Raw genomic sequence first — 10,555 nt, forward strand, 5'->3', positions numbered from 1 at the left:
TTAAAACAATACAAAAATCATTTCAATATTGTTTTGAAAAATATAATAAATATAAACCGTTTTTAACGTATTGCAAGCGAAAAAATATTGTGCAATAATATTGCGCCTCGCTCAACCACTATTGGCAATGTCTTTATCACCGTTCTGCTTTATACCATTCGTAAATAGGAAAACTGACAGACGTCAAATATGCATTCACGGCAAACAAGACATGATTTTGTTATTTGCTTTCACGTAAAAAGTGACGATCGAAAATACTTGTAAATCAAGCAGAAAATATCGGGTAAAATGTCTGCGTTCTCTGAAACGGCGCTTCTAAAAAAGCTGGGTGAATTGAATTCTAGTCAGCAAAGTATACAGACGCTATCGCTGTGGTTAATACATCATCGCAAGCACCATGCGTCAATTGTGAAAACTTGGTTGAAAGAGCTACAAACTGGTAAGATATAGTTAACTGATAACAGTGTTATTAACATTGTAATGGTAATTAAAAATATCCACAGCGGTTTCGGAGGGCAAAAAGTTGACATTCATGTATCTGGCCAACGATGTCATACAAAATAGCAAGAAAAAAGGTCCTGAATATGGTAAAGAATTCGCACAAATATTACCCAAAGTTTTTCAACACATCGGTGAATCCTGTACATCGGATAAGCTCTTCGGTAGCCTCGGACGTATTTTGAATATTTGGGAGGAGCGTGGTGTCTACGACACAAAACAAATTACAGAATATCGTGCACGTTTAAATAAAGATCACAAAGATAATAATAATGCAGCAGCAGCCAGTAGCAGCGGCAGCAGTAGTGCTACCCCCACCACTGAGCCAAACACAAACGGTAGTCATGGTAGTGCCACAAAAGAAAAGTCTGAAAAGCGGGAAAAGCGTAAGCATGATGAAAGTAAAACAGCAAAAGTGAAACGTTCGCGACCAACTTCAGCTGCTGAAGAAAAAACAAGTGCTGGTCAAAATGGTGATGCTGAACATTTGAGCCCATATTTGCCACTAGGTGAACCACCAGAGCCGGAAGATTTGATCAAAGCTTTGGCGAATATTGAAAATTCCGCTTCAAGTGATGCCATAGTGCGTGAACGTATTGCCAATTTGCCACCCGAAATATCTGAGATCAGTTGTCTGAGTAAACTGGAAGATAAAGATGCAGCTAAGGCATTGGCTAAACAGGTAAGTTTCATTTCAATTGTTGTTTAATAATTAAAGTGTTAATGTGTTATCTTTTGTCGCAGGTTAATGAAGCTGTACAGTTGCTGAATGAGTATAATACACGCCTCGCTGCCGAAATGGAGGAGCGTACAAAGCTAGCTTCTATGTTGCGAGATTTCCAAGCTGAGCAAAAGGAACTTTTAGTTCAAGCTGAAAAACGGCTAGAGGTGTGTTATATAAGAAATCAGATAATTGTGTTGTTTTGATAAAAGTGTTTGGGGAAGTAGTGAACTTATTGAGTTTGTGTATGAATTATAGTGGTTTTAAATATGAATTTGAATTTGAAAAACCAAAAAAAAAAAAAAAAAATTAAAGAAGATGTGAAGACGTGGTTATGTGTGGATTAAAATATAAAAAAAAGCTATTATATTTTATAAAAGATGTAAAGACTGAACATTTTTGTTTGTGTATTATAGTGACTTAGTTGACAGCCATGATCTGATTCGTTCCGTCTACGTAGACTTATACTGTTGCGTAGACTTCACTGTCGTGGAAACTTTTTATGAAATAATATTCTACATTGCTACGACAATAACAACAACTTTTATTTTGATGATTGTAAAATCTTAAAAAGTGTCGGTGCGGTTTATAACGATACAAATTCTGCCGAGTTGACAGTCCTTGACCGGATAAAACATCCGGAACGGACGGTTACGTAGACCAAAAAAATAAAATCAAATAACGTTCTGATATTTCTGTATGCCTCAAATTGATTTTATAGATTTTTAGAACACTATTATTATAAATAAATGTATGTCACATATTTTCATGAAATTATTTTCTCTTTCAGGAATATAAACAAAAGCTAAATCGAATGGTTGCCGTACAAAAGGAAATTCGGGATCATCTATCGAATTTACCAGATCTAACGCAGTTACCGGATGTGACTGGGGGCCTGGCGCCACTACCATCAGCCGGCGATCTCTTCAACATACATTAATACTTATTATAATTTAAATGGTTTCCTTAAATGTTATGCAAATTTAATTATTCAACTGGTAACTACATACAAATCACTTAAATTATATATATTTAGACCAAAAATTATAAAAAAAAAGAAATATTCTAGAAACTACAAAATGTTGCAAAGTTTCCATTAAAACTTCTCAATTATTAGCGATTAAAGCTTTTGAAATAAAACTCGCTTGATATGGCTGAAATAAGCATACAAACAAGTACATATGTACGTATGTATGTACGTATATATAAAATATATGAGTTTGATTTGAAAGCAAATTTATTTCGTTTATGTTTTTGTTGTGCTGTGTTTGAGCTTCTTTTTATACGTATTATGTGCAGGATAGTATTTAAAGAATATAAGGGGATCTTTCTAGTACACAAAACTACTACTGAATGTTGTTTACAACAATAACACTTTAGTGCATTGCCGCGTTAGCCTGTCCATTCCACTTTTCAACGAATGCAATTATATCAGCTACCTTACTGCCAGGCGACATTTTGAGTGCAACGGTAAATTTGCTCCACACATCACGATTCGCTTGACGACTGGACGATTGATAAGTAACTGGCTGACGTCCACGTACTGGATAAGCACTTAATATGCAAGGTTGTTCGTCCGATCCCAAGGCTGACTCATATAGACCACGATCATCGGTGGGCAGCACCTTGGTTTCGGTAAGCGCAGAATATAGAAAAACTCATTTTATTATAAATAAGTAGAGTGAATGACAAAGTTGTGGGGACGAAAAAGCGCAAAGCACAATTTTAGAAAAATAATAAGAACAAGCAAAAACGTTAACTTGCAACTACACCAAAGTTATAATACCCTTCTTTTTGCGGGGAAAATAATAACACTTATATAAATATTTTTACAAGAAAGCAACAACAGTATAAAACAAATAAAATCATTTTCCAAGAAAGAGACAAATAACTTCTTACCTGATCAACCTGTTGATCCATACTTACAGCCAGCACCCATTCGCGCACCTCCTCATGCAAATTGGGATCGTTCTTCAGATGTAAGTCCTCCGGCAATGGTACTGAGCTGGGAAAATCTGTTGACGCCAAATCGGAGTGATCCACAAGATGTCCGGAACCCTCTTCAATAGCTTCACACACATCCAAGTAGTGATTGAGCATAACAAAAGCTTCAGCTTCACGACCAGCATTACGCAGATCTATGCCTGCCTCATAGAAACCCTTATCCACCGGTATGATATCGGTGTAGCGCAACAAAGCAATCGAAATGCGTGCAGCAATTGGATGCAATGACTGGACGTGTCTACAAGCGGAACGTACCGCATAGTAATGACTAATCAGCAAAAACTTGTCCACATTTTTAGCGATCTGTGTCTGCGCATGCTCCGAGGACTGTAGCGACTTCGTTAGTTTGTAGAGAAAGTCGCGTAAGTTACGCCACTGATCATCCTTGGCCTGTTCCTCGCGCAGGGCAAAGCAATCCATTGCTATGCGTGTGTAGATATTGAAATTTGCCTCCAAAGGCGGTGCGCCATAAGTCAAATAGAGACTCAAGGCGGTCAAACAATCACCTTCGCGTATAAGCTGTGCGGCATAGAGCGCTACATATTTTTGTAAGACCGCTTCATTGATTTGTTTGGCCTTATCGAGGCAGCGTAACCACTGACCCTGCTCGGCGAGCATGTCCAAAGCGCTCATGATGTCTGCATGATGTGAGAATTGAGAAAAATTTTATATTTAAAGTTCGTAATAGATATGCTCACCAATATCTGCCAATTGTTCGACGTTGCCTTCGGTTTTGAGACGTGACTTCTGCTGCTGCTCGACGTAAGTCATTAGTTCGGGATCCAATTCCTTCGCCAGTCGCCTGGCCTTCGACCATTGTTCGGCACGTATGAAAACTTCGACAGCATCTTTGGGCATATCTGCCGCCAAATACAGTTGCGCAGCCGGACCGATTTGTTTGATTTGTAAAAGACGCGGCCCCAATTGAGTTGCTACATCGACAGCGTCCTTACCCTCCAAGAATTGATTGCAGATTTCCGCAGCTCTAACTAGTGCACGCTCCACAGTAGTCGCATCGTCTGTATTTGTGGCGTCAATTTGCATTAGACACTCAGCGGATTTGCGAAACTCTTCACGTTTTGCGAATTCAGCGGCTTTCTGCAGGTAAGAACGCGAAGCATCATTTTGCTCGTTATTACGACGCTGTTCTTGTGCCTGTAGACGCCGCAAATCATTCATGGCCGATGGATAGTGTTCCTCGGCTATGCGTAGCGCCTCGTCGAACATGCCTTCGTTCTTATAATGATCGATTATCATATCCGGACGTTGTGCGCGCAGTAACAGCGCTTCGTAGTCGGGATAGTTGCGCGTATCCAAAGCAGCCGATGCCTGCCCGATTAATATTTCATTTACCGCCTCCGGCAGATGTGACTCAGCTACATTCAGTGCTGCCTTCCAATCGCCCGCATGCGTGTACATCAGTATGGCCTCTTTGGGCTTATTAGCTTTGATGAATTCCGCTTCGGCCTCCTCGAATTTGCCTTCATCCTCCAAAGACATGGCGATTTTCAAATGCACCTCATCGGTGGACTTACCAGCTAAACGACAAAGATCCATAGCGAAGTCGAATTGTCCGGAATCGCAGGCGAAACCCACTGCCGTGTCTAGTAAACCGAGTTTGGTAAGCAAACGTACGGCGCTTTCTATCGGCATAGACTTTGCCCACATGTATGCGACCTGGTTACTTGCGCCTTCAGTACCTTTCTGCTTGGCAACACGATAGCCATCTTCCCAGCGACCAGACGAACAATACATATGCACTGCCGACTTCCAATCGCCCGAAGCAATGAAATGCACTTCGGCAATTTTAAACTTGCCCTTCGACTCAAGCTGCCTAGCCAAATGTAGGTGAGTTGTATCCAAGAGATCTTTGTGAAAACGTTCCACTAGCCGTATCATGGAGTCATAGAGTTCGCGACGCTTGTACATTGCAATCGCCAAATCCGGTTCGGACACAGCCAATAAAACCTTCTCCGCATCGCGATACTTACCTAAGATGATACAAATTTTAAATTGTTTCTGGATAAAACTAATATCACATCTACAATTACCTTGTTCCTCCAAACCTGTCGCCAAATTGACAAACAAGTCACGCATCTCCTCAGCTTGCAGATATTTCTCACCAATCGCATACGCGCGTTCCCACTTACCGTGACGATTGAGCAGCTCGATGGCCTCCTTATACATGTTAGCGCGTACGAGCAGATCTTCAGCGCCATCGACATCGCCAGCAAAGGCCAAATGCTTGGATAAATCTAACGCATAGCGTTGAATTTCGGTTGGTTCGTCGAGCACCTTAGCAATTTGCACCGCTTTCCGCCATTGCTTGGCGCCGACAGCAGCTTCGAGTGCCTTTTGTGTGGCACCAGCTTCGATGTAGTGATTGATGGAAGCGTCCAACTGTTTGCGTGCCACCAACCAATCGCCCCATTCCTCCTCAAGGCTGGTTACATCATCTGGTGCAACTTCACGCGCTAAATCCAGAGCTCGTGCATAAGTACCACCTTTGCGATACAAGCCGAGGGCTGCTTCGGGACGTGCGAGTTTCAGTGCAATGTCGCCAGCCATCTCGTAGAGTTCTGAGCATGTTTCATGTAACATTTTGTGGGTAAGGTAACAAAAAAAAAAAATTGTTAAAGTAGAAAGATACAATTGCGAAAGTGAGAGATCAGTCCAAAAAGATCAATAGATCTAAATTTAAGAAGCCAAACCCTGCACTGGACTCTCTCTAGTTTACTTATCAAATAGTGATCTCGTATCTTTGATAACTTACCACAATTCACCAGACCTTCTGTGATTTTTAGCATCAATTGTTGATCGTCCATAAGATGTGGAGTTTTCATGGCCAAGCGCGCCGCACGCGCGGGCTTGCTAGCCTTCAAATATAGATTTAAGGCCTTCTCTGGCTCCTCTTGTTCTTCCAACACTTGTCCGGCTTTCTCTTCCTGCCCGGTAGATAAAAGAAACTCCATTTGTTGTTCTTTCAAAAGCTGTAGACCACCGTAACCGCGGCGTTCAGCCAAGCTGACCGCCTCATCCCACATACGCAGTTTCTTATACATTTCCAAAGCCGCCTCGATGTCGCCTTGCTCTAGATAAATACGCTCCGCTGTGCGTAGATCGGAACTCAAGAGCGCAAGTTTAGCGCGCACCTGCGGACACATAATACCTGGTGTGCCCGTAGATTCCTCAAATTTATCAGCCTCTTCTATCATTTCATTTAAATAGTATGCCTTTGAGACATTACCCAGTGCGGCGTAGCAACGTTGCGCCACCCGGAGATTGCCATCTTCAATCGAAATGACTGCTAGATTGTGCCACATGGCTTTGGCAGCGGGTTTGTCGCCTAGCGTCTCTAGAAAATGTATAGCGCGTCCAAAGTCACTATCGTTTACGGCGGTGCCGAACTCAACCAAACCTTCGTCCAGTTGATAAGTGTGCTCTGCCGGTCCCTCCTGCGAGCGTACCATCGTACGACCCTGATTTTTTGTAAGGAAATTGTAAGGTCGTGCTGAGTTAAAGAACTATACTTTGTACAAACCGAGTCGCGTGACACTTCCATAACATCTCCTCTGATAGCCATTAGGGTTACATGTTCGGGTAAGTCTATATTATACCAGATAGCTAAGTTGTTATTGTTTTGTGCTACAACAACGTCACTTTGTGGCACCCATTGAACAAATGAGATGTTCGAGAGCAAAGTTTGCTTCTTGCCGGTGTATATGTCGATCAAGACTAATCTAAAGTGTGCAGCTAGGCAATTTAAGGCAAATCTTTAAAGTTTACATGCCAAATACCTGAGTTTCTTATCGCGAAAGAGCAGTTTATGAGCCGTCTCACTCAGTTCGATCCAATCGATTTTCGTCTCGTGATTCACCTGTCCAATAATAACTTGGTTTATTAGGTCCACTATGCATATGGTTTTGGCGTCGAGGAGGAACGCCAGTTTTTTGTTATTCCTAGAAGTTTAAGAGTCATGTCTTCATATTTAGAATTTCATTTTTAATATAAATCGAGCTTACTTTGTGTTGCCACGCTCATTCAAGCGCACCGAGATAACATGTGGATTCACAAACTCTGTGCGCACAGAACCCAAGATCGTATTTTCACCATACTCGACAAGACTAAGTTCGCCCACATTGAAAATCAAACAAACATTCGGGTTTTCAAAATAGAAACGTTCGTGCCGACCCGACGTGGTCCATGGCACTTCGCTGACCAGATTGCGTGTGAGATCACACAAGATCATAGAGTCTTCCGTACGTGCTACCAAGTAATTATCTTTACCCATTATGCGTACATCGTCGATTTCCAGTCCGAGCTGGGATTCAATAGTCATCTGTTCGGCCGGGTCTTGCAGCGACTTCACTAACAGTTGACTGGGCGCGACGAAAATCAATTCAAATTTGTCTTGCCAAATGGTGCGCTTCAGCACCGATTCAAAGAGTATAACGGCACCGGTCACTGAGGCGATTGCCAAGCTTCAGAAAAAGCCAAGACAGAAAAATAAAATTTAAAGAATCCATTTTTGCAACAGACTCACCGAGCGCCATCACGACGCCATTGCACACAGGTTACCGTATAGAAATGATTTATCTCTTTCGTTGCGCTCTCATTCCAATCGGCTAAACGTGGACTCCATGTGAATATGCGTATCTTGTCATAGCTCCCAAATGCTACAGCCTGACCGTTGGGACTTGCGGCGGCAACAGTGATCTCACGATCGTTACGCGAATAATCGAAACTGCGTACCGGACGTCCCTGTGCGTAGACACGAGTTATGTTATAACAATTTTGTCAGCTGCCTCGAAAAGCTTACCACTGTGTCGTAGAATATGATTTTCTGATCACAACCGCCAGCGCAGAAGCCCCCCTGCGGCCAAGCCAAAGCAAATGGCGGCACTGGATGTTGTACTAAACGTCCCGACGACTCATTCGCATCTTCGGTGATGAAAAAACGTATTATTGTGCCATCATTGTGCCCAGACAGAAAGCCTGTGCCTTTGGTGTTGGACGCCAATGATATGCAGATGCTATCGGCAGCGTATAAACTCTGCGACTTATTACTTTTGCAATGGAGCGCACGTACTTTGCCATCGTCGAGTCCTAGGAAGATGCAAAACTTAAGGTTTTGTTGTGTATTGAACTATATAGATATCCTTATTAAGAGATCATACTTAGAAGAAAGACTTAGGTGAAATTGATTAAATAATTTCTAACGTCTTGATGCAGTTTTCGGTTGTTCCTGAATAAAAGCTACGTTTAGTCGTCCGTTTTTGCTGACTTTAATATGGAATTATGTTGATTAAAGCTCGCTATACAATAGCAATACGGCCTTACAACCCTGATTATTGATTCGAAATCTGGCTCGAGGAGGTAAGATTTGATTATAAGGGATCAAGTGGGATTCTTTCATCAAACTTCCTGAATTTATAAAAAAAATGTGTATAAATATGTTCAAGGGGTTTCTCCGTCACAAGAATTAAGACTTGAACATTGATCATGCGATATCTTGAGTCCTTAAAAAACGGAGCCAAAAAGTCATACTGAAAATAAACTTGTCAGGTGGTACCTTTGAGATCTTCTGGTCTCTAGAACTCACTCGTCCATTTCTAATATATTAATTTTCGTCCCCCTTCTCTCTAACCTTTAAGTCAAAGTCACTAGGCTTTCCAGCAGAAGAAGTCACTGTATTTTACATACTGACAAATGCGTAAATATATATATATTCGAAATTCATGGCGCTGGTGCCGAAAAGAAGGAAGAAACCAAAAGGGAAGAGTCGGAGTTCGAGGAAGACGACGACATAGGTTTCGGTCTCTTCGACTAAAAAACTCATTATTAAAGTATATAAATAAATGATATCACCTGCAATGATAGCGCCTGTGGACAACCAAATTAAAGCGGTGACCGCACTCGCTTGTGGAAATTTATTGCAAATCACTTTCTTATCATTCCACGACTCGCCCAACTTGTACACATAGACGATGTTATCACTCTGTCCCACGGCCAGCTTGGTGGAGTCCGGACTGAAGGCGACACCGCGTATAACATAAGAGTTTTTGCCGTTCGCCGGATTCGAGGGTTTCGTTGAGAATTTATCGCGTCGCTCACCGGCATCGTCGAAGAGCAGTATGTGACGGTCCGCAGTGGCGATGGCCAGCTTTTGATGATTCGGTGACCACGCCAGACCAGCAATGCGATTTAGTTGCTCCTAGGGGTATGCAATACAGTCTTTGCGCGACAAAATATATAATATGTGAATATAGAACTCCGAACTCACCTGCCCGTCTAGCAGAGTTCTCAAATATTTTAACTGCATTTTTAATGAAAATTTAATAGGTTAAATATATTTGATTTCGATTCTTATGGACTTCGTTGTGCAATTTGTGAAAAATTTTTCAAATTGCTTTTTCTGTTGTGGTAACATTTGCCTTGACAGCGCTGGTGCCGTTGCTAGGGAGCTGCTAGCTTTAGTTATGTAGAACCCTTGCAGTTAAAATACACAACAAGTGGTTGTTGTCTGTGTAACGGTAACAAGTGGGTGTAAACTAAGGGTTGATTTTTTGTTTTGTTCCGGCTTTCTTTTTCTAAATTTTTTTGGTATTGTTTATTTATTTCTAAAAGTATACTATACTTTCACTACGCCACCACTTCCAACAGGTGTTCTAGCCCGGTTATAATGTTCAACAGGTCTTTTTAATGCTTCAAACTCGTATCAGCTGTTCGCCTAATGCTCGGTTAAGGTCACGAATTCAGTTGATTAACTCGTCTTACTGGTTTTCAAACTTGTTTTTATGGTGTAGCTATCTGTTGGCACTGTTTCGAAGTGTAATGATAATCATTTTCAAACCAAATTGACCTTCGAAGACTGTAATCCTAATAAGTTCAACTCTAATGAGGTAGGCGAAACTAATTTTAAGTCTTCTGTGATTTGAGAAACCCATGATTTCTGATTATGGGTTGCTGAGGAACTGGGCTATGATGGCTGCACGACGTGCAGTATCCACAGTTTGGCGACCATATCGTTATCTAGAGATGGAAGTCCTCATAACTTTCTGAACTCACGAATTCTATCTTGTTTTAATTTTTTAGTTTGTTAGGTACTATATTGGTCCGATATTAAAAATTTGTTCGGAGACTGTTTGCCTTGGAAAGTAATCTACTTAAAAGTTTATGCGTCTTCCCTAGCAGCTCTCTCATGATGCACACTGATCAATTGATGGTTTTAAGATCAAATACCTTTAGTAACGGGTGATCCAAGTAGAGGTTCTTCTTTCAATAGCCTTTTTTTGACAGATCATGCATGACATGTTGTCATGTTATTTTTGT

General features: G+C 41.4%; 2 protein-coding genes across 2 annotated transcripts; one reads left to right on the forward strand and one right to left on the reverse strand.

Annotated features, from left to right (window-relative positions):
• Positions 1-170: 170 nt before the first annotated feature.
• Positions 171-2,430, forward strand: LOC108968346 (regulation of nuclear pre-mRNA domain-containing protein 1A). Its single transcript, XM_018932334.1, has 4 exons — positions 171-439; positions 504-1,180; positions 1,243-1,386; positions 2,010-2,430. Exons 1-4 carry the CDS (start codon positions 289-291, stop codon positions 2,157-2,159), a joined length of 1,122 nt encoding a protein of 373 aa, XP_018787879.1. The 5' UTR covers positions 171-288; the 3' UTR covers positions 2,160-2,430.
• Positions 2,431-2,487: 57 nt separating this feature from the next.
• Positions 2,488-9,585, reverse strand: LOC108968322 (intraflagellar transport protein 172 homolog). The gene is made up of 12 exons (XM_018932279.1): positions 9,507-9,585; positions 9,092-9,437; positions 8,043-8,329; positions 7,767-7,984; positions 7,246-7,704; positions 7,021-7,182; positions 6,765-6,963; positions 5,997-6,702; positions 5,275-5,802; positions 3,922-5,214; positions 3,119-3,861; positions 2,488-2,844 (listed from the first exon to the last, which is right to left on the reverse strand). Exons 1-12 carry the CDS (start codon positions 9,543-9,545, stop codon positions 2,596-2,598), a joined length of 5,229 nt encoding a protein of 1,742 aa, XP_018787824.1. The 5' UTR covers positions 9,546-9,585; the 3' UTR covers positions 2,488-2,595.
• Between the last annotated feature and the right edge of the window lie 970 nt (positions 9,586-10,555).

The sequence above is a fragment of the Bactrocera latifrons genome, unplaced genomic scaffold, assembly GCF_001853355.1.
Source record: "Bactrocera latifrons isolate USDA-ARS-PBARC rearing strain unplaced genomic scaffold, ASM185335v1 scaffold_21, whole genome shotgun sequence".
NCBI classification, from domain to species: Eukaryota; Metazoa; Arthropoda; class Insecta; order Diptera; family Tephritidae; genus Bactrocera; species Bactrocera latifrons.